Below are 23,593 nucleotides of genomic sequence, written 5' to 3' on the forward strand. Positions count from 1 at the left end.
CTCTGTAAAGGCCTTCAACTATGAAGGTACAACAGCATGAAGCGAACTTGGCACTCAGAAAACAAGGCACAAACTGGTGTGAATGCCTTGTGGTGCTCTGTCAAGGCTGAGGAGTAATCTTGAAAGATTTGAATCAGCGTTTTCATATTTGATGCTTTCCCGATTCTGTTTGTAGTAGCTTAGCAGTGCTTCTTTTTGTGCATAATTATGGAACTTAGGGGCAGATGCAGCAACCAAACGTAAAAAAATCAAAATCGTTAAAGTCCCTAACGATTTTTAAAAAACAAAGAATGCACCAAAAAAAAAGTCACACATGCTCAGATCGGTATTTAAACGTACAATGTATCAAAGAATCACAATACACATCGGTAATCGGCCCCTAAATCATGCGCAGAGCAGCCAAGCGTTTTGCTGGCTGCTCTGCGCATGCTGCAAACGTAAAAACAAACAAAAAAAAAAGCCATAACAAATACACGTGGCTACCCGGTCAGCAAAATCCCAAAACAAAGGATCGGGAGGGGGCAAGGGCGCTCATCAGGAGCGTCCTGTATGGACGGCCTTGCCCCCCCCCCCCCGCTGCTCCCCACTTTCCGCCGCTCCCCCCCCCCCCCCCGAAAAAGCAAAATGCTAGCTGGCTGCCCCGGTCCCCCTCCCTTCCTGTTCCTGTGTTCTACAGAGCTAACTCCGCCTCCCGTCATTCTTGTGCCCCGTGCCCCGCCCCCGCTGCCCCCCCTGAGGTCGACTACGCCGCCCCCCCCTCCACCGAGACCCCCCTCCCTATTAACGACCCGAGCAGCGCCTCTCACCTCTTTCAGAAGCGCTGCATGGGTAGGAAGATCTATTGTGTTGGTTGTAGTCTCCATGACGTCTCTTCTTCCCTGGCCTAGGCCCCGCCTCCTTCTGACGTAAGTAACCAACGTCAGAAGGAGGCGGGGCCTGGGCCAGGGAAGAAGAGACGCAATAGATCTTCCTGCCCGTGCAGCGCTTCTGAAAGAGGTGAGAGGCGCTGCTCGGGTCGTTAATAGGGAGGGGGGTCTCGGTGGAGGGGGGGGGGCGACGTAGTCGACTTCAGGGGGGCAGCGGGGGGGGGGCACGGGGCACAAGAATGACGGGAGGCGGAGTTAGCTCTGTAGAACACAGGAACAGGAAGGGAGGGGGACCGGGGCAGCCAGCTAGCATTTTGCTTTTTCGGGGGGGGGGGGGGGGAGCGGCGGAAAGTGGGGAGCAGCGGGGGGGGGGGCAAGGCCGTCCATACAGGACGCTCCTGATGAGCGCCCTTGCCCCCTCCCGATCCTTTTTTTATTTTTTTAATTTGATGTGTTTGATGTGTTTGCTGACATCCTTTGGACCAATCACAGCGCTTTTAGCTCTGCTAATGCGCTGGGATTGGCTCAAAGTTTGTTTATTTTTTCACTTAATGATTTTTCCTGGCACAGAGCTGTCCTAACGAGAGGTCCAGACCTCTCGTTAGTTTTCCTGCCTTTTTCCTGCGTAAAGGCAATCGGAAAAGGTTAGTGCATGTCGTTTCAATGGGGTTTTCACACTAATTGCTCATCTCCATTCCGTTTTCGTTAGCTGCTGGCTTCCTCGGTAAAAGCCCTTTGATGCATGCAACGGATCAAATTTTCCTCGTTGGAGGGTCATTAAAGGCTCATTTAGCTTTAGTGCATCTGCCTCTTAGTGACTATCGGCCGGGGACGCATCACCCCATCAAGCCAGCGGCCTAGTTGGAGTGCACTCTCTAGGCAATGTGAGCTCCCTCCATATGGTGCTGCAAATTGAGCTTGCAAGCCATTCGTCCAAATTCTCCACAAGGCGAACTTCCGGGAGTGATTCTGGGACACCGATGAAGCGTAGATTTATCTCACCTCAATCAGTTCTCAAGGTCGTCCAGCTTTTTTGACTGTTCTTTCACCCGAAGGGTAAGTGCATCCAAATCGTGGCGATAGTTACGTGCAGAGTCCTCTAAATCAGAGACATGCACCTTAGAGAATGACACGGGGACAAAGTTTGTCTCCGTCCCCACTCCGTCCCCGTGGGCTCTGTCCTCATCTGCAGAAGCCTCAAACACTTATGATTTTATATTTAAATCTTTTTATTAAAATATAAAAAGGAACAATATGCTGTGCAACTGTTGTTTATAAATTACAAATAGAGAACAATAATAACAATGGGCAGCTATAATAACCCTCCTTCCCACCACCACCCTCTACCCTTCCAACCCCAACAATAGGTGATTTCTACTACACCAAGGAATCCTAATTCACACTGTTAAAATGTCCAGGGGTATAAAATACAACCTGTTCTATATACCCTAGAGGGGAAAAATATGCCCCTATAAAGCACTGTTATGTTTTTTTTAATCTGTAGATAAATAAGAAATCATCAACAATCTCAGGATTCAATCTAGCTCTCCTGTCTTCCACAGTCCTTCCTGGAATAGAAGTTGTCTTCTTAGAAGATGCACAGGATCTCCCATGCAAATTTTGCTAGTTGTGGCCAGTATGTGTGCTTGTTTTTCCAAAAAATCAAAATATCTTTGTAGGCATCACTTAAACATAAATAACAGTCCAGTTCATTAACAGGCTTCAAAGTACAAAATGACAAGGGGACAAAGTTTGTCCCCTGTCCCCATCCCCGCAGTTACTGCGGTTCCCCATGTCATTTTCTAACGCACCTGCTAACTCTCCTGTACGTCTCGACACATCCGATAGCATTTGGTGCACTGATTGCAGTTGCTCAGACAAGAGTTTGTAATCGTGGCTCAAAATGCTTTAACCACCGTCGCAGTAATATCCATGGTTAACGCTGTTGGTATACGTGACGGGGGAGGGGGGAGTTTGCTATTTTAGCCGCCGGAGGCTGAGTCCGCTCTCCGCCTTTTTAAGTGTTTTTCCTGCCATTGTGTCTCCCGCTTTCAGAATAAATTTGTCCATACAGGTCGCAGCTGAATGAAAATGCTGGCTAAGAGGTAATTAAATTAGCAAAGTAGAAAGGGACAAATTCGGGGGTGCCCTTGAGCAGCAACGGGATACCATGCTCCACTCCGCTCACTGCATCGCGTGATCTCCATAACGGTACTTTAGACTTTATGCGAGATTCTATAGGCAGCCAGTGTTCTGTTCTCATTGGTGGGGGTCACATGACCGTATTTCTTAGCATGGAAGAGTAACTTCACAGATAACATTCTGTATCAGTTGCAGTCGTTTGATCTCGCTCTGACAAATGCCCCTGACTTTGACCCCCCCCCCTCACATTTTTTTCCCCCTGGCAAGAGGCGAATGAATTTAGGTTTTTAAAAGTTCAATTGTGGCTTGCAAGAACAATTCTGATGGGTAGGCGCTGTTTTGGAATACCAGAAAGGTGAATTTAGCAGATGGTATCTGGTGTCGCAGGTTAAAAGTTAAACGGATTTCTGCGTCAGAAATCTTATTTCAAATGTGAATCTGGTTGTATGGAGGGCAGAGAAAGAAACCAGCATATTCTTGCTGTGCAGTCTCTTAAGTCACGACGCAAAGCAACTCATTCAGTACTTGGTCATTAATTCCCCATGTGCATTACAGCAACCTTTGTAGCAGAGGTGGACACAAAAAAAGCTAGCAATTCATCACCTAGGCCAATGTGAGGTTCTGGTGAAGAAAGTGATAATTGCTATCTCAGGAGGCAGGAGTCACATCCCTGGGTTTTTTTTTCTTTTTGTTTGCATCACTTAAAGCCACAGAGGAAGGAAAACAATAGTTCAGAGAATCCAGTTCCCCTGTGCCGCATTTTTACAAGTGCTGCTGTGCAGTTTTGCTGCCTGCTTTGTCTCCTTGGATTCTGTTGCCTGGTTTCTGAAGTTCAGTTGCATCTTTCTGAGTTTTTTTTTTTTTAAGCATTAAGGTCCAATTTGTTTTTCTCCTCCCATAGATTAGAGTGGGAGAAGGCTTTACTACATTGGACTCTAAAGAGTCAGTTTTAGTGGGCTAATATTTTGGTGGGGCCTGAGGTTAAAATGGGTAGGCACAATGCACTGTGGATACTGACACTACATTTAGTCTCCTCTCATTGACCCTTACTGCTGCTGCTACTACTGACTGTTGGGGGGGGGGGGCTGATTCCAGAACGGAAGAGCCATGGCTGACCTAGGCCCACCCACAGTTATGTTTGAGTGGTTCACTAGCATGCCCTTCCCATACACCTTTTTTTGTTTGGATTTTAAATTTGTAAGTTAATGCTGCTGTAGCTTTGGGCAGCTCAAAGAAGATGGCTCAGATCCCCTGCCTGGTTCTGAGCATTGCCAAAGAACGGCCAACCCCCAGCACAATTATCGGTTGTAGTTATGAGCCTTAAGTAAATGGGGTACTGCTATACTGCCTTGGTTCTCGTTTGATTTATTTTCATGTGGAAATTAATAAAAGCGCACATTATGAAAACACAGTGTGTGCCCTTAAAGAGTGCATGTTTTTTGCACATAGTGTATGCTCTTTCCCGTTAGATGTGCATGTGTAAACCATTGTGCGTGTACACTCTAAGGAGAGCATGTAGTGTGTTTGCATAATGTGCATTTGTATCAGCAGTCCATCCCTATACTGATTTCTTATGAAAATTCCAAGAAGGCTTTATGGAGATGGTTTATAGTTTATGACACCTGAAGAGTGACATAGTGTGGAAAAAGTACAGGGTGATGGGAGATGAAAGTGATGGTCAGAGTTATCCAGAAACTGGATCCCTAAATTAACTAGGCTAAGAAAGGCCAGTCTTACATAAACCGTTTCCAAGCAAAACACCTTCCAACCTAAATTTGCTCTGGAATGGAATCGGTTGTTGATTGGGAAGGCACTTTTGTTCAGATTAAGAAAAGGAATGATGCTGTCTTCGAGATCATACTCTTAACCACAGGTAGATGCATGAAAGGAAAGGACTCTTCCTCTACACCAAACAGAAAATACGACTATCCATTAGCATTAGAGATTTGAAACGAGCACCAGTCAATGCCCAAGTCAAATCTCCTTTCCACATGAAAAAGAGGCACTGTTTCTCAGTGGCATAGCCAGGGGGGGTGCCAGGGGAGCAGCCGCTCCCCCAAATGGAGTTCTGCCAGCTCCGGCGCCTATTTTTTTTCTCAATGTGTTGCATTGAAAATGTGCGTCAGCTCCGGTGGAAGTCCACTCTCGCGCCGCTCTCGCTCCCCCCGTGTCGTCAACCTGGCTCCGCTTCTGCTGTTTCTGGTTATTTACCCCCAGAGCTCCCTCAGCTTTACCAGTCTCTCCATTGATGGATCTGTGCCAGCTGCAGGCCCAGTATCTTATTGGTGTGTGGAGCCTGGAGTGATTCAGCTGTGCTGGACTCCTCCCAGTGAAGGGCAGGAAGAGGGGTTGTGTCTGTGTAGAAACTGTGTTGCCTGACTTGACAATTAGTCTTTAGTTTGTACCACAGAGGTTGGCTGGCTCCTGGGAGGGACAAGAAGTATTATTTAATACTTTTGCTTCCTCTGTACTGTTATAACTCTCTTCTATTTTAATTCGTGTTGCTGTTTATTTTTAACTGCAACTCACTTTGATATGTAAATTATTAGTTGTGTATTAAATTGATAAAACCATAAACTATAGTTAACCCACCATTAGCCATTTTTAACCCACCACCTGCCCTCTGTATCTGTCTCAAGCACATTTAAATTCTGTTACAGCAGTGCTTCCCAATCTTTTTGTGACTATGATCAATTGATTGCAGCCAAATAAAATTGTGACACCCCCCAGTGGTACAGAATAATGATGCACCTATGGAGAGCCCACCTAGGTTGTGACCCCATTTGGGGTCCCAACCCACAGTTTGAGAAGCTCTGTGTCATAGTGTTTGGCTTTCACCACCTCTTGGCTATTTCTTGCTCTGTTCTCTCCTTTTTTGGCTCATTTAAGTCTCATACTTAATCCAACACCCAGGAATCCCCCACCCCAAAACACATCTTATCACCAAGCTATGTAATAATCCAAATAGCCATCAAAACTAGTGAGGCTGTTGATTGAAGCACATAGCCATCCGTTGCTTGTTAGGGTTGTAACCAGGACTCTCGTCAAGAGGGTTACCCTGGCCACCTTGGAAACCTGATGCAACCATATTACTGACATGGCTGCTTTCTGCAGGTTGCCCCAGTCATTTTGGGAACTTGATGCAGCTGTATTGCTAATGTTAGGGTTGTAACCATTGCTGCTCCTGGCTGGTCACCCTAGCTTCCTTGGAAGCACAGTGCAGCTATATTGCCACTGTCTGTCCAGTGGCTTACATTTTCCTTGCACTGGCCCTCAAAGAATTGTACATGATTGAGCCAACACTTAACAAACTTCCTCCTCCTCCCTCATAAGAGCTGACTTTTCAGAATGATTGGGCGTGCTAAACCCAACACAAATTATACTTCCCTGGGCAAAATGAAGGAGGTTGATCAATATTGGGGGGTGCTCAGCTGGGAAGCAAAGATGGCTGGAGAAAGCAATGGCAAACATGACTAGTCTGCCAATAAAAGTAGTTACTACTGCTACTACTACTATTAATCATTTCCATAGCGTTACTAGATATGTGCAGCACTGTACACTAAATATGTAAGAGATGGTCCCTGCTTGACACAGCTTGCAATCTAATCAAGACAGACAAACAGGTCAAATAAGAGAGAAGGACAAAGAGTAGCAAGATTCTATGCAGAGTCGCAAAGAGTAGCAAGATTCTGTGCAGAATCTCAAAGAGTAGCGAGATTCCGGAATCACAAAGAGTAGCAAGATTCTGTGCAGAATTCCAAAGAGTAGCAAGATTCTGGAATCCCAAAGAGTAGCAAGATTGTGTGCAGAATCCCAAAGAGTAGCGAGGGTCTGGAATTCCAAAGAGTAGCGAGGGTCTGGAATTCCAAAGAGTAGCAAGATTCCAGAATCCCAAAGAGTAGCAAGATTCTGTGCAGAATCCCCAAAAGTACTACTACTACTTATCATTTCTATGGTACTACTAGACATACACAGCGCTGTACACTAAATATGTAAGAGATGGTCCCTTTACACAGCTTACAATCTAATCAAGACAGACAAACAGGTCAAATATTTACAGACGTGGGTACTGAACAGGTGAATAGGAGTTAGGAGTTAAAAGCAACTTCAAAAGGTTCTGGCCCCAATAAGTCATTCACAACTTGGTACTTGTGTGCAGGGGGTACCTTTACCCTTATCAGCTCCCACAGAGCTGGTACCTATGTCCACCCCCCTCCCATTTTTTTTCTTTTGTTACCTCCATCTGTTCTTACCACTGCACTCTGTCTCAAGCAGTTGTTCTCTTCAGCCAATTAAAACAGAGTTCTAAACGAAGAAACACTAAACTAAGTATAAGCTGGCCCATTATCTCTGAATATTCATTCAATTTGTGCCAGAATGCTCAGCTATTGATGGCTTTAAATTTGCTGTACATGAATAACCTGCTACTTAAAAAAAACAACAACATAATTTTTGTCAATGCTTTGGCAGTTTATGGACTTGATCTGCTGTTTTAATCTGTTCTGTGTACTTGATGCTTTTGTGTTAGACTGTCTTTCCCAGTCAGAAGCTTTACATTATTTAAACATGTGAAATCTTAAGAGTTATTCTTCATGGTCTGTTAACAGTTCAGATCACCATGCTAGAATGAGTCGTGGCCAAGTGCCTTGTCTACGTAATCTAGAAGGCTCCCTAGGAACTTACTTACGTTAGTCTGCACACCCAGCTGGGATGGTAAGCTGTATGATGTGTTTATTAACACATCGGTCATGCTGTTGCTGGTTAGCTGAGGGTAACGGCAATATAAGCATCTCTGGAGTCCAGTGTATTTATATTTGACTCTGTAGACTCTCTCCATTCAGGAGTCTGTGTTTTTGCAATTTATCTGCTTTGACATGCTACTTCCATTATGTAAGCTTCCCAGTATTCCAGAACCTCTGGTGATAGTTGTGTCCATCAACCAGCAGATGAAGATAGAAAATACTGAGGAGCTGGACTGGGTGCCAAGAGAGATGTCTCAGCTCAGTGTTTTTTTTAATTGCAGTTATTCATCATTTGTACAAAGTACCAATATAAGAAAACAGTATAGCCGATATCACAGGGGCAAAAGAGAGAAATTATACAGTAAGAATAAAGGAAATCAAGTTTAAACCCTTACAGTTTAAATCATAAATCCTAGCTAAATTATACAAAAGCTACCTAGAATCGTCTTGCTTCACTGTCTAACAACAGTCTTTCTAACTGATCTACTACTACTACTACTATTTAGCATTTCTATAGCGCTACAAGGCATATGCAGCGCTGCACAAACATAGAAGAAAGACAGTCCCTGCTCAAAGAGCTTACAATCTAATAGATAAAAAATAAATAAAGTAAGCAAATCAAATCAATTAATGTGAACGGGAAGGAAGAGAGGAGAGTAGGTGGAGGCGAGTGGTTACAAGTGGTTACGAGTCAAAAGCAATGTTAAAGAGGCGGGCTTTCAGTCTAGATTTAAAGGTGGCCAAGGATGGGGCAAGACATAGGGGCTCAGGAAGTTTATTCCAGGTGTAGGGTGCAGCGAGACAGAAGGCGCGAAGTCTGGAGTTGGCAGTAGTGGAGAAGGGAACAGATAAGAAGGATTTATCCATGGAGCGGAGTGCACGGGAAGGGGGTAGGGAAGGACGAGTGTGGAGAGATACTGGGGAGCAGCAGAGTGAGTACATTTATAGGTTAGTAGAAGAAGTTTGAACAGGATGCGAAAACGGATAGGGAGCCAGTGAAGGGTCTTGAGGAGAGGGGTAGTATGAGTAAAGCGACCCTGGCGGAAGATGAGACGGGCAGCAGAGTTTTGAACCGACTGGAGAGGGGAGAGGAGACTAAGTGGGAGGCCAGCAAGAAGCAGATTGCAGTAGTCTAAACGAGAGGTGACAAGGGTGTGGATGAGGGTTTTGGTAGAGTGCTCGGAAAGAAAGGGGCGGATTTTACGGATGTTGTAAAGAAAGAAACGACAGGTCTTGGCAATCTGCTGGATATGAGCAGAGAAGGAGAGAGAAGAGTCAAAGATGACCCCAAGGTTTCGAGCTGAGGAGACAGGGAGAATGAGAGAGCCATCAACAGAAATAGAAAATGGGGGGAGCGGGGAGGTGGGTTTGGGGGGGAAAATGAGGTGGGTTTGGGGGGGAAATGGCTCAAAACAAAAGTATAGGTAATATCAGGAAAAGTAATTGTACATTTCACAGGAAATTTCAACAAGAAACTAGCACCAATTGCTTGTACTCAATTTTAAGAAATTGCTTACGTTTAAATGGCGTTGCACTAGAAACGTCAGGAAAAGCCTGAAGTTTCTTTCTGTAAAATGTTATCAATAGAAATCAAACAAAATAAAACATGGAAAATAAAATAAGATGATACCTTTTTTATTGGACATAACTTAATACATTTCTTGATTAGCTTTCGAAGGTTGTCCTTTGTCAGATCGGAAACAAAGAAGGGCAACCTTCGAAAGCTAATCAAGAAATGTATTAAGTTATGTCCAATAAAAAAGGTATTATCTTATCTTTTAGCCTAGATTTGAAGACTTGTCAGAGATGGAGCTTGACGTACTGACTCAGGAAGTCTGTTCCAGGCGTATGATGCAGCAAGCTAAAAGGAATGGAGTTGGCAGTGGAGGAGAAGGGTACAGATGAGAGATTTACCCTATGAATGGAGTTCCCGGGGAGGAGTGTAGGGAGAGGTAAGAGTGGAGAGGTACTGAGGAGCTGCAGAGTGATAGCACTTGAAGAGGAGTTTGAACTGTATGCGGAAATAGGTAGGGAGTCAATGAAGTGACTTGAGGAGAGGGCTAAGACACGTATGTCTCTCGTACAGTTCCCTTGGTGGATTCCTTGGTTTGTCTGTTCGGATACTGGTTTGTCTAGTTAGTTTGACTTTGCCATTAGCATACTGAGTTATGGCCTCCCACTTAGCCATCTATCCCCCACTTCAATCCGTTCAGAACTCTGCTGTACGTCTTATCTTCTTCCTGGACCGATATGCTCATATCACCCCTCTCCTCAAGTCACTTCACTGGCTTCCGATCAGGCACCGCATACAGTTCAAGCTTCTCCTACTAACCTACAAATGCACTCAATCTGCAGCCCCTCATTACCTCTCTACCCTTATCTCCCCTTTTGCTCCTTCCCGAAACCTCCGCTCACAGGACAAATCCCTCCTCTCAGTACCCTTCTCCACCACCGCCAACTCCAGGCTCCGTCCTTTCTGCCTCGCCTCTCCCTATGCTTGGATTAAACTTCCTGAGCCCTTACGCCGAGCCCCCTCCCTGCCCATCTTCAAATCCTTGCTCAAAGCCCACCTCTTCAATGTCGCCTTCGTCACCTAACCACCATTATACCTCTATTCAGGATATCTAGACTGCCCCAATTTGATTGACTGCACATTTTGTCCTTTAGATTGTAAGCTCCTTTGAGCAGGGACTGTCCTTCTTTGTTAAACTGTATAGCGCTGCGTAACCCTAGTAGCGCTTTAGAAGTGTTAAGTAGTAGTAGTAGTTATTCTAGGCTGCATCACATTTATATCAGTGATGCCATTGTAATATTCAAATTCTCTGTCTGCATCTGCTGGTAAGGGAGAACACAACCTACAAGTCTGGCTTGATCTAGCAGGACTCAAGGAAAGAAAATGAACAGGTAAGAATAATCTCACCTTAAAACCATATACAACTCTTTACATAACCATGGAGGTGATCCTGTTTGTTTGTTTTTTTTAAACATGATATACCATATTTTTCGGACTATAAGATTCACCGGACCATAATATGCACCTAGGTTTTAGAGGAGGGAAATAGGAAAAAAAAAATTCAGACTATAAGATGCACTTTTTCCCTCCTCTAAAACCTAGGTGCTCCGGTGCGTCTTGTCCGAATCCCTCCCTCCGAGTTCGGGATCGCCCTCCCTAGGGTTACCTCCCCTCCGCCCGGCCCTGTCACGACCTCTCCCCTTACTCACGCGATCTTCCCTGGTGGTCTTGTGACGTTGGGGCAGGAAAGAGCCCCCTCTTTCCTGCCCAGTGCGCTGCTCTCCATCCTCCTGTATGCTGCCTGTGACGGTCTCGGCGAGATTCAAAATGGCCGCTGAGAATTGAAGTGGCCTCGCGAGACTTCAATTCTCGGTGGCCATTTTGAATCTCGCCGAGACCGTCACAGGCCGCATACAGGAGGATGGAGAGCAGCACGCTGGGCAGGAAAGAGGGGGCTCTTTCCTGCCCCGACGTCACTAGACCACCAGGGGAGAGGTCATGACAGGGCCGGGGGGAGGGGAGGTAACCCTAGGGAGGGCGATCCCGAACTCGGAGGGAGGGGCGGGTGGCCTGCTAAACTCTACCTCCCCCCATTTTCCTCCCAAATTTTGGGGGAAAAAAGTGCGTCTTATAGTCCGAAAAATACGGTACATTATTTTGCTGTATTTATTCTTTTAGGGAGTAATTTTTTTGTGTGTTTCCAAGTATCTTTTGAATTTTGAAAAGAACATATGTACAACAGAAAATTGTTATTAAAGAATTAAATGATACAAAGCAGTACAAAAATAATTGTCAGAGAAATTGGTAGATTCAAAAATTATTAAATTTATCATCTGTCATGTACAGTATCTAGAAAAGGTCAGTAATAGGAAAGATTTACCTCCATTGGCACTTAAAGTATGGTCTAGTCTTGACTCTTATATGCCCACTATTTAATTACTTAACTTAATAGTTTTGATCCCTGCTTTAGGAAGTAATTTTATAATTGTTTGTTTGTGAAAAGTACAGACATCTTTTATACTCTGTGGACTTGGGCAGGACATTGTGAAAATTATCCCGTAAAAATACCTATATGCATTTACAATTGCTAATTAGTATATATAATTGTTCTGAGTAAAAATACGCATGCTTTTATACTTCTAAACCTGCTTTATGGAGCATATAACCAAAACACATAAAGTCCACAATCACTGTTCAGTAATACATCAATACATCTACTTATGAATTCTCACCCCCCGAAATCTCACCACACTCATACCTTTACTCACAGAAAAATGTATACCATATGGTTTTTTTTTTTACTATTATTTATTGCCCTTTAGCTTCCCGTTGTTTCCTTCCAATGTTTCACTGTTCTTTTCCATTGCTATATTCCTTAAAGATACTTTGATTTTGTCTCGTATAACTCTTCACAATGTAATCCATAACCGAATTGTAACAAATTGTACTTCCATCACTCATAATGTATTGTAAGCCACACTGAGCCCGCAAAAGGTGGGAAAATGTGGGATACAAATGCAATAAATAAATAACAAGTATAATTTATGTGTATGTTTTTATCTACATATGGAGGAGGTTCTTGGAGCCTATTTGATAGACACAGAGGTGCCTGTGTTGCCTTTATATATAAGCAATGCAATTTTCCCTTCAAATTACATTGCTTATAGTTCTTGTCGGGGCTTGACTGAGAATTACTGGTTGCCTAAAAGACGTGTTTGTTGCTTTTATAAAATAGGCATTTTTAAAAATAAAACCTGATCCCTTACAGGGCAATTTTCAAAATAATTTGTCAGTGTAAAATGCCCTGATTGAAAATTGTTCACCTCAGATGTGATTAAAAGTACTCATGGGTTACATATCACTTGCACATTAGCCACACAAAAGAGGCATTTCTATGTGATTGTTTAGGTTACGGAAGGAAAAAAGCATGTGTGTGTTCAATTTTCATAAGAATAGCCATACTGGGCCAGACTGTTAGTCCATCTAGACCCAGCATTCTGCTTCTAAGAGGGGCCAATCCAGATCACAAGTACTTGGCCTAATCCCAAAAAGTAGCAAGGTTCTTGCTACCAATCTCAGGGACAGCAGTGGCTTTCCTCAGGTCTGTCTTAATAACAGATTATGGACTTTTCCTCCAGAAACTTGTGCAAACCTTTTTTAAACCCAGATGTGTTAACTGTTGACTTCCAGAGCTTAACTATTTGTTTGAGTGAAAAAATATTTTCTTCTGTTTGTTCTAAAAGTAGGACTGTGTAAGTTCATGGAGTGTCCCCATGAAGATAAAAAGAAGACAATCGATTCTCCAGTGTTGTTTTTCTACCAAAAAGGTGCCGGTACTGAAATGTTAGGCCACCCTTCAGGAGTGGGGTAATCATGGAGGGACCCACCCCATAATAGCCAGGCCACCTGCAACCAGTCACAGAATCTATGACAAGGCAGAATTGGTGTGTAGAGCCTGAGCTCTTTCATTAAAACTTGGGTTCCATGGGTCAACTTTAGCAGACAATGGAAAAGGTGCCGGTACTCAGTACCCCCAAGCACCCCCTCAAAAAAAGCCCTTTACCCATTCTACTCCCTCAGGATTTTGTAGACCTCCGTTTTATTCCCCCTCAGTTGTGTCTTCTCCAAGCTGAAGAGCCCTAACCTCTTAAGTCTTTCAAATGTATGTGTGCCATTTTGCTCCTACTTGGCCATCTGCAGAAACATCAACTCAAGCATATGCATTTGCTTTTGACACAGATACTTATATTTAATTTTCTCTTTGAAAATTTGTGGTAACATCACTTGTGCCATTTGCAACAATAAGGGCTGATTGAGAATTGTGTCCTATTCATTAAAAGAAAGGGGCTGTTCTTCAGGCCATGTCATTTCACACAAACCAAATACCAAAGTGCCTCACAGACCCTAAGAAGAGATATACTAAGCAGCTGGGCCGGGATTTGAACCTTTGTCCCGCTCTTAGAAGCTAGGCTTTGCTTTGGTTACAAGTCCTACCTCGGGAGTTTATTAATACAATCTCAAGCTGTCAGACGTGATCATGAATTCTCAGGAAGATTCACGAACTCTGAAGGTTTCGAGAGATGGAATTGAAGTCTAGCCTTCAACCCGGTATTGCCAGAGGCATTTTAGCTGGATGCCAATCACAATGAGTTGATATAATCATCACTGCAAATAATTTATTAAAATTCCAGGAAACACTTTTTCTATATTTAGACACCATGGTTTCTGCTGCTTTTTACATTGTGCTATCTACAGTCTAAGAACATGTGCAGGAGTCTTGGTCCTTCAGAAAATGTTCCTCTTTTTGCATTCTCTTTTTAAGCAATTTTTGCATGGTCCTACCCAGTGTCACATGTTCCTCAGTCTCATTACAGGTAGTAAACCTTATTGCCTGACTGATAAGCACTTTTGTATGTTATTGGGTAAATTTACCCTTTTGGAAGGAAAGTTTTTAAACTGGCCCCTTTTGAAAATCAACTTAAATTTAGATCCCTAAAAAGTGGGTAACAATGGGGGCAGCGATAGTGCTAGGGGAGAAAAATAGGCAATGCATTGATTTATTTTGTCATAATTGTAATTTACCTTTTTCAAGTAAAATCTCATTCAGTGAGGTGTAATAGATAATGCAAATATAAAAATTAATAAAAACCTTCACATAAAATACTAAAAAATATAATAATTCTACATAAGAGCAGTTAAAATAACCCAAATAACAAACTCGTAGAGTAACCTAGTGGTACAAGGACATGACTAAAAATGTAGCAACACTTGATAAAATATTAATGAAAATGAGAAATTTAAGTCTAGAAGAAATATTGCAAGCTTTGTTAGTAAACTTTTATCTGAAAACTTGGGATGAAAACCTTCTGAAATGTTGGTACCTGAATCTTAGGCTCCTATGTGAAGTGCTGTGCATTTTTTTTGAAAATTGATCCCACTTTCCTCAAGCACATTAAAAATGATCATACTCTGTCAGTTCCTGGTAACTCCACGGAGTTGGGAATTTTGATGAGTTTGTAATAATTTTGCTTAAGATGACAATGCGAGGAGGCAGACCAGTGACTTGCCAGGACTGGGTTAGATGATGATACTGGGGGCTCGATGCTGAAAACCTAACACCGGTGCTAGGAGCGAACAGCAATGGAACTGATTGCATGTTAATGTGCCCAGGATGCACAAAAAGCTCCAACCCGCATTTTAACGTGCATCAAAGATCAGCGCAAATTGTATTTAATTTCATTGAAATGGATTCAGATCAGGTGATTATGTATTCACTCCGAATGCTCAGAAGACAGCGCAGAAACTAATGCTGGACTTAATGCCAAAAACACACTGCCAGATCGGGGAGAGCATTTGAGCTTTGAGGAGAGGATTTCTTTTGCATTCTTTCACATTAAATTTCTGTTTTTTTTTTTTTTCGCTCCTTTTGTAAGGAGAAAGAAGCCTGTGCAGCCTGTAGTGCAGATAGAAAGAAAAACAAACCTAACTATATCTGCGAGTCCGAGCCAGGAGCGTAGCCAGACTTCGGCGGGATGGGGGATCCAGAGCCCGAAGTGAGGGGGCACATTTTAGCCCCGCAGGCGCCGCCACCGCCAGGTACCTTTGTTGGCGGGGGTCCCCTTCAGCGCCGGTCCCCGAGTCCATTGTGTTCGCTGATCTGGATTCTATTTCTGTGAGCCCTGTGCAGGATGTCAGGACTCACAGAAACAGAATTCAGATCAGCAACGCACCGGAGACCGGCGCTGAAGAGGACTTCGGCTGGTGGGGGTTGGGGACCCCCGCCAGCAAAGGTACCTGACAGTGGTAGCAGGAGGGGAGGTCGAATGTGGTGGGAGAGGGTCAGCGGCAGGGGGGGGGGGGTGAAAGCAGGGGGCCAGGGCTAAATCTGCAGAGGCCCATGCCCCCACCTAGCTACGCCCGTGGCCCGAGCAAAGTCTGGAGTGAGGGCAGGGATTGGCGCCTGTTTTCCTGCACTTTGGTGTGAGCCTCTTTGGAGATTGAAACTGCAAAAACATTTTTTGGGGGGGCTTATATTTCATGGTGCAGGGGAAGGGTGCCGATGTGCTCTTGCACTTCCTGTTTTACCTGGAGCATGTACACAGGAGTTTTCGTGGTAAGCTCAGCGCTTGTGTGCATGCGTCAGTTACGTTCCTCCCCCCTTTCGTTTTACCAGCATGCATAAAATTTGCATCCCATTTGCTTTGGGCATGGGTGGGAGCTAGGTTTCATGCTGTTCTTGCGCTATTGGGTGTGGGCTCTTGCCTCTAGCGCCTGAGTTTTGAGCATCGAGGCCCTGGGTTTGGTAGGTGTGCATGCAGTCATTTCATTTTTGTTTCTGATTTTATTGTATTCTGCACCTTTTTGTCCTTAAGGATGCACACCAAGGGTGTGTGGAAGAGGCGTAACAGATATGATAATCAGCAGGGAGGAAGCTAAGAAGATCCAAAGGTATTTTTCTGTTTGCTCTGTATGGAGTTCCAGGCCAGATTTTACAGTATTTCCTTACTTCTTTTCTGTTCTGTTTCCCAAGCTCTCTCTCTTTTTCATTTTGTATCTTGATATGAGCTGGTCCTACAAATGAAGAAGAAATGGTAAAAGGTTGTTAACTGGAGTACCAGATTAAAGCAAACGCTCCGCTTTTAACAGCATCCGGGAGGCAGAGGAAAGCAAACTAACTTAAGCACACAAAAATTTAGAGTGAAGATAAGGCATAGAAAGTATTAAATTTTAACATACAGTATAAGTCTTTTGTGCATTTAAAAAAAAGCATGCCATGCAGTTATAATGTGAAAACGCTCTCTCAGTACATTAATGTGTATGTAAGAAAGTTGTATGTAAATAGAGGAGCATCATATGCAAATTTAAGATTCACTGGGTTGATGGGAAATAGCTTGATATCTGTAAACATTCTTTTTGTTTTCCATGGGCTCAATAAAAATGAAAAACCAGGTATTAGATTTTTACCATAAATAAAGTAGCCTGAAATCCTCTTAATTAAGCTAAAATGAAAGGGGCAGTTAGCACAAGGTATTCCCTATTCTTTTATCCCAGCGCAAAAAAAAGAAAAAAAATTTCTTTTCAAAGCTCCCAAGCCTGCGCCTCTATTCTGTGTAACAGAATGGTTTACCTCGTTCCCTCTGCAAAAGAGAAATCTTCCCTCCCTTTTGTGGTAGAGGGGCTTTTTTTCCATTCCCTCGTGTGCCCTCATGGTGAAATCAATAGGTTGCTTGCCTACTGTGCCAACGACCTGAGTTTGAATCCCACACTGGGATTTTTGTCATGTAGTCGGCCTCTGGCCAGCTGAGCCATCCATCCACCACTTTTGTTCAGTAAATGAGTCCCCAGTTTTAGCCAGGTAGTAAAGACGACTGGTGAAGGCAAAACTGTCATGCAAGTGGTGGCCATTATAAGAATCATTCGCAAATTGCCTATAGGGGAATACCTTTATCTTTTGCATTCTCTTGCAAGTGAACTCCCACTCCATGACCCCTTATTCATCCCTCTTTCTGGAACTAGGGTACATATCAGCAGGGGTAGACTTTCCTGTTGGGCGTTCTGGCATGCTCCGATGGGCTGAATGCAGTAGGGAGTTGGGGCATGTTGCGTTGCCACCAAAGACGAGAGAAATAACAGGTGCCGAAGGTGGAGGCAGGAACGTGGCAGAACCCCAATTTTTTTTCTTTTATTTGTTGCAGGCTGTGCCATGGGTATCACTAAAATGAGGGGATAGGCTGGTAAGAGAAAATCCCCTGGGCCAGTATTTTGATACAGTCTGTTTGCATGCTAGTTCAGAGGGGTGGGGTACATCCATACTGTAGCCAGCTCTTAATAATATCAGTAGGAAGCACTTTACCATATTGGAATGAGGAGAAAGCGTAAGCCAACAAAGAAAGCTGAGCAGGGCCAGGGCTGCATGTATCTTCAGCTGGCACAGTTATCCTAAAATTAAAAAACAAAAAAAGTAGCATGATCAACTAGACCCTTCCAAAACTCCAAGGAGACATGACGAAAAAGTATGGGCTTTATTCAGTACTAGAGTTGGACTCGACATGGCGCCGTGTTTCGGCAAAGTGCCTGCCTCAGCAATCTGTGTATAGTAGTGACCGGAAGGGACTGTAAGAGTATGCAGTTGAGAAATGAACAGGATCGAGTCTTTAAAAAGACTAGCGATGTCAATATATGGATAAAGCCACATTGGTGACAAAAATGTTGGAGCGGCGTTTTTTCACTCGGTGTTTTTGGATCACTAATTGCTCCAGAGTTCCTCCTTCCTTTTTTGTCGCCGTTGTGGTTTTAACCATTTATTGGCTTTGTTAGTCTTTTTAAAGACTCGTGTTCAACTCTAGTACTGAATAAAGACCATCCTTTTTCATCACGTCTCCTTGGAGTTTTGGAAGAGTCTTGTTGATCACGCTACTTTTTTGTTTTTTGCATTGTTCAATTTGTAGCGATCTCATTTCTCCAGCTCGGTGGCCAATCTTTGCCACATAATTATCCTAAAAACACCTTTTTGCATCTTTATTGCTTTGTAAAATTCTGAACAGTAGCCCTGGATCTCTGTCAATAGTGGGCAAAGGGGGTAATTCTGAAAAGGTTTCTAAAAAATGTAGGCACTAGGATAGTTCATGCTAAGCAGAAATTCTGTGTTGACAATTACACGTGTAATTGTTGTTTATAAAACACTAGCCTAAGTGGGCATTTACATAAGTGAAGGAGTAGCCTAATGGCTAGCACAGTGGTCTGAGAACCAAGGAACCGGGTTTGAATCCCACTGTAGCACCTTGTGACCCTGGATAAGTCACCCATTGCCCCAGGTGAATATAAATTTACCACAGGAAGGCTGTGTGTGTATAATAATATGCATTTATGCACCAATATTTAGGTATGGCCACTTACACTATGTCAGTGGCTGGTGTAAATAACCAAGATTAAATGTTGCAGTTGCGCATATAACTGACAGTTTTCTAGAATCTTAGTGCATAAGTGCTAGGGCACATCCCTGACCCGCCCATGCACCCTCTCCCCACATACATGCGGTATAGCTTTTAACATGCATAGTGGCAAATTAGTGCCAATTAACTCCACTTATCAGCAACTTACTGGTTTAGTCTCAATTAGTGCCTAATTTGCCAATGAACTTATGTGCATAATTAGCAATAAATCCAATTGCATTTTCAATTGGATCGGTAGAACGAGAGGACATGAAATGAAATTGAAGGGGGGCAGACTCAAGAAAAATGTCAGGAAGTATTTTTTCACGGAGAGAGTGGTGGATACTTGGAATGCCCTCCCGCGGAAGGTGGTGGAGATGAAAACGGTAACGGAATTCAAACATGCGTGGGATAAACATAAAGGAATCCTGTTCAGAAGGAATGGATCCTCAGAAGCTTAGCCGAGATTGGGTGGCAGAAACGGTAGTGAGAGGCGGGGCTAGTGGTTGGGAGGCGGGGCTAGTGCTGGGCAGACTTCTACGGTGTGTGCCCTGAAAATGGCAGAAACAAATCAAGGTAAGGTATACATATAAAGTAGCACATATGAGTTTATCATGTTGGGCAGACTGGATGGACCGTGCAGGTCTTTCTCTGCCGTCCTCTACTATGTTGCTATATATATATATGTATATATATATATATATTTTTTTTTATGTAAACCGCTTTAAGGGCCCTGTTTACTAAGCAGTGTTATAGGCGCGTTAACATTTTTAACGCGAGTTAACCATGTACGTTCGTTAACCATGTACATGCCTACAATATCCCTATAGGCGCCTACATGGTTAGCGCGCTGTGTAGGTGCGCTAAAACACTAACGTACCTTAGTAAACAGGGCCCAAAATCTTTTATGTACTGAGCGGTATATCAGGCCAATAAATCCAATACAATTTTGCACGCTAAAGATGAAAATGTGTGCAAGATTATAGAATGAGGGGGAAAATGTTTTTGATCTTTACTTTTTCCCCCTCTTTGCTTTAAAATGAACCTCCCTGGGCCTGTCTGCATTGAAAGTACTAGACTGTTTGTGTTTATAGCTTTTCTAGCCAGAGTTTGTTACTGCCAGATTTCTGGGTCACTGTTGCCCAGTTACAGATGGTGCCAATTTAATCTTGGCAAAGGTTGAGAGACAAAGTTCATCATGCTGCGTTTAAATTTATGAACACCTGCTTTACACAGATGTTACGGACAGCTAAGCCGTCTGACCAGGTGCAATGAAATAGTTTTCTCCTCTCCTTCTACCCAGCACTGTACCATACCGCTTTCATCTGCTGTTTTTACTAAATATAATTAGAAGGCACCAGGGTTCCCTGGCAGATTAATGAAAAGGACTTGGCAAGGAAGAGGGCAGTTTTTGAAGGGATTGTCTGCAGATAAACAGGAGGGGGGCTGAGGCTGCACCAGGGCCATCCTGGTCAGGTACTTGCAGCAAATTCATTTTTAACTCTGTGCGTACTTCCCAGCGCAAAGTTTACACCTGCAGAATCTGTAGGTGCAAGCTCCATTGGGCAAGATTTTGAAAATAAGCATATGTGCCCTTAGGCCTGCAAGCTACATGGGGGACTAGGATTCTAAAATGGATTTTCCTTTTATTTGCTTCTGAATGGGAACCATAACAGCTCATAGTTATGGGAGCTTTCACTGGCATTGAACGCTGTAAATTCTGTTACTCAGACTGGGTCCGGCGTGGGCATTTGTTTTTTGATTACAATTAGGCGTGAAGTAGGGTTAACTTAATAGATTTTGAACTGCTCTTGGAGCATCTAAATTTTCCTGGACAAATTTAGTGGGTTTGTGCTTAATATCCCATGGTCTGGCTACATTTAGGATCCTGGCTTTGGGAACACCATGACATGGTCCATTTCTTACTTGGTTAGATTTTTTTTTTTTTTTTTTGGGGGGGGGGGGGGGTAGCAAGTTTACCTGCACAAATTTAAGGATGTAGTTATTACGTGGGTTGCCATTAAGACGGGTTATTTTACCACAACTTGTGCAGGTTAGCACAGGTTGTATTTTGTGCAGTGAGACTTAGTTACTAATAACTGGGATTAACTGTAAAATAACATGTCTTAACGGTAGTCCACATGGATAATTTCTCCCTTGCATTTGGTAAAGGGAGGACATTTGAATGGGTTTGGCATTACCCAGCTAAAACCCAGTTTTAACCTTGTAAATCTTGACTATTTAGTGACTAAAGTTTCTAAACAAAAGTTTAGCATGCATGCTAAAGCTTTCTTTTGCTCAACCCCTAATGATTCACTTCCTTTGAGAGAGGTGACACTTCAGCATGGTTTGACTGCTCATTAATTTTATTTTCCTGTTAATCATCTATCAGTGTAATGCAAAATCATAGATTTTTCTAAGTATGAAACATATCTGCCACTGTTCAAGCCAACTGAGTCAAATACCCTTTCATCCATCGGAGACTGGCACAGGCAGAAAACAGGGGTTCAGCTTACACCTCAGCCTCAAAACATCACCTAATGTCCTTCCTACCATCATACTTATGGACCGTTTTGGACTTTTTTACACCTCCCCTTATTGTCTATTTTTCTCTGTTTCTTTGTTTCTATCTAATTAATTTCTGATTTTGTAATTGAATTGTCTATTGTCTATTTGTAATTGAATTTTATTGTCTATTTTTCTCTGTTTCTTTGTTTCTATCTAATTAATTTCTGATTTTGTAATTGAATCTCCTCTGATCTTCCAAGCCTTTCATTTTCCCTTCCCTTCTTCCTTTGGCCCTTCCACTGTCATTGTAATTGGCTCATCAGTTCGTTGTAAGCCACTTTGAGGCTGCTTTAAGTGGTATTAAGCGGGGTATAAATGTTCTGAATAAATCCTATATAATAAAACACACCTCCATCATTCTGAAGCTGACTGCATGGCTGAGGCATTCCTGCTCTCTGTATCCATCTCCTGAATTAACATCACGTACTTCCGGGTTCATCACAAGCAGAAGTGACCAACCACACGAGGTTTCTCGGCTTCAGAATGTTGGACGTGCATTCTATTAAATAGGATTGGTCAGTTCCTTGAAGCACAGCCAGAGCTCAGCATCCTGCACAGTAACGCTCAGACACCAGAGAGAGGGAGGGAGGGGGGCCTGACACCAGAGAGGGGGGGGGAGGTATCTCTGTCACACACACACTCTCTCACACACTCTATGTCTCACACAGTCACTCACACACTCTCTTGGTCTCATACACTCAGTCTCACAGAGAGTCTGTGTCTCACACACACTCTCTCTCTCACACACACTGTATCTGTGTGAAACACACTCTCTCTCTCACACTGTCTCACATACGCACTTGAACACACTCTCATTCTCACACACACACTCTCTCACAGACACACACTTGCACATTCACTCTCTCTCTCACACACAGTCACTCTCACATACACACTCTGAAGAAAACCTTGCTAGCGCCCATTTCATTTGTGTTAGAAACGGACCTTTTTTCACTAGTAAATAAATAAATAAATCTGAAATTGGACCACATTGCATAAAGAGTGTTTTTAACCCTGCAGAACTTCTTGGACTTTTGGTGGATCTTAGATACTTAAGTTTCCTACTTCTGTTCATTCTCCCACCTTCCATCTTGTTCCTCCACGCCTGCCTCTGCCCAGTAGAGAATGCTGGAGCTGGGCCTGTTTCCACTCTGCTGTTTGCCTGCATGAGGGGGGTATATGTTGCATCCAATATTGTTTAAGTGGAAGAGTTATGTTACCATATTGATTACTGCTATTTTTTTCCACCTTGCAGGGTAGCCGAGAAAGGCTTGTCCCTGGGAGGATCAGAAGGAGGGGTAAGAGTGGTGTCCTGTTACTTCTTATTCTTAGTTTTTAAGGTTTCAGCTAGAGATACTTGGATAGATGGGATTATACTATGCAATGAATTTCATATTGCCACTGAATCCAGTGTTAGGGGATCTCGCATTGTTAACAAACTCCTTGGTATTGAGGGAACTTCAAGGAATCTCTTATTTTGGCTCAGAAGTGTGCAGGGCCAGCGTTAGAGGGAGGGCAAACCCGGACCCCCATGTCACTGGAAGCCCCAAACCTGCCTGAAGTTGAAAGAGGGACAATCTGCCAGCAAGCTTTGGAGCCCTCTCCCTAGCATCTGCTATGGGCCCTGGCAGTGATTCTGTGGCTATAGCTCAGTCATTACTGAGACAAATGCTTGCTGCCTCTTTATATCATGATGATTTTGTGACAGAAACTGGGCAGGTGAAAAGAAGAAGGGGCTGAACTAAAGGTACCACATTTTAGTTATTTTATTTATTGGGATCTAACTGCCTTTATGAACAGATTCAGTGGTGTATAGTGGTGTACAGCAGGCCCAGTTTAACATAAAACAATTTTGTTAACAGCATAACAATAGTAAAATGTCAAATATAACCATAAATACAATCAATAAGGTAAACTTGGAAAAGACAAATCGAAGCCTAGTAATAGGACTAACATGAAAACAGTATCAGAAATATATACGTTTAACAGCACCACAGAACAGTCATACAACAGAAATATCATAAATTTCAGTACAATACAAATAATACCATAATAGCAAGGAAAACATTCTAATAATATAGATATAATGTTCACAATGTTGGCATAATACCAATAAAACACCTTAATAGGCACACATTAGAACATTCAAATAACATACATATGATGCTAATGCTGTTTCTACAGTACAACGAAACATCTTACTACATAGCCGAGGGGCCAAGTGCAGTTGAAACATAATAGACAGGGACAAGATGGGTACTACAAAGTCAACTGGGATAAATAGATTGGTGGCTAAACCGAAAGTAAATAAGATGAGGAACTGGTCTAAGT

At 43.1% G+C, this 23,593-nt stretch overlaps 1 protein-coding gene across 2 annotated transcripts in view; it reads left to right on the forward strand.

Annotated features, from left to right (window-relative positions):
• OGFOD3 (2-oxoglutarate and iron dependent oxygenase domain containing 3) overlaps positions 1–23,593 on the forward strand; it is a 148,106-nt gene that overhangs the window by 27,450 nt on the left and 97,063 nt on the right. For both annotated transcript variants that reach the window (XM_030208129.1, XM_030208128.1), the window contains exons 3-4: positions 16,136–16,211; positions 22,518–22,560. In XM_030208129.1, coding sequence (XP_030063989.1) covers positions 16,136–16,211; positions 22,518–22,560 — 119 coding nt within the window. The remainder of the gene's footprint in view (positions 1–16,135; positions 16,212–22,517; positions 22,561–23,593) is intronic.

The sequence above is a fragment of the Microcaecilia unicolor genome, chromosome 6, assembly GCF_901765095.1.
Source record: "Microcaecilia unicolor chromosome 6, aMicUni1.1, whole genome shotgun sequence".
Taxonomy (NCBI): domain Eukaryota; kingdom Metazoa; phylum Chordata; class Amphibia; order Gymnophiona; family Siphonopidae; genus Microcaecilia; species Microcaecilia unicolor.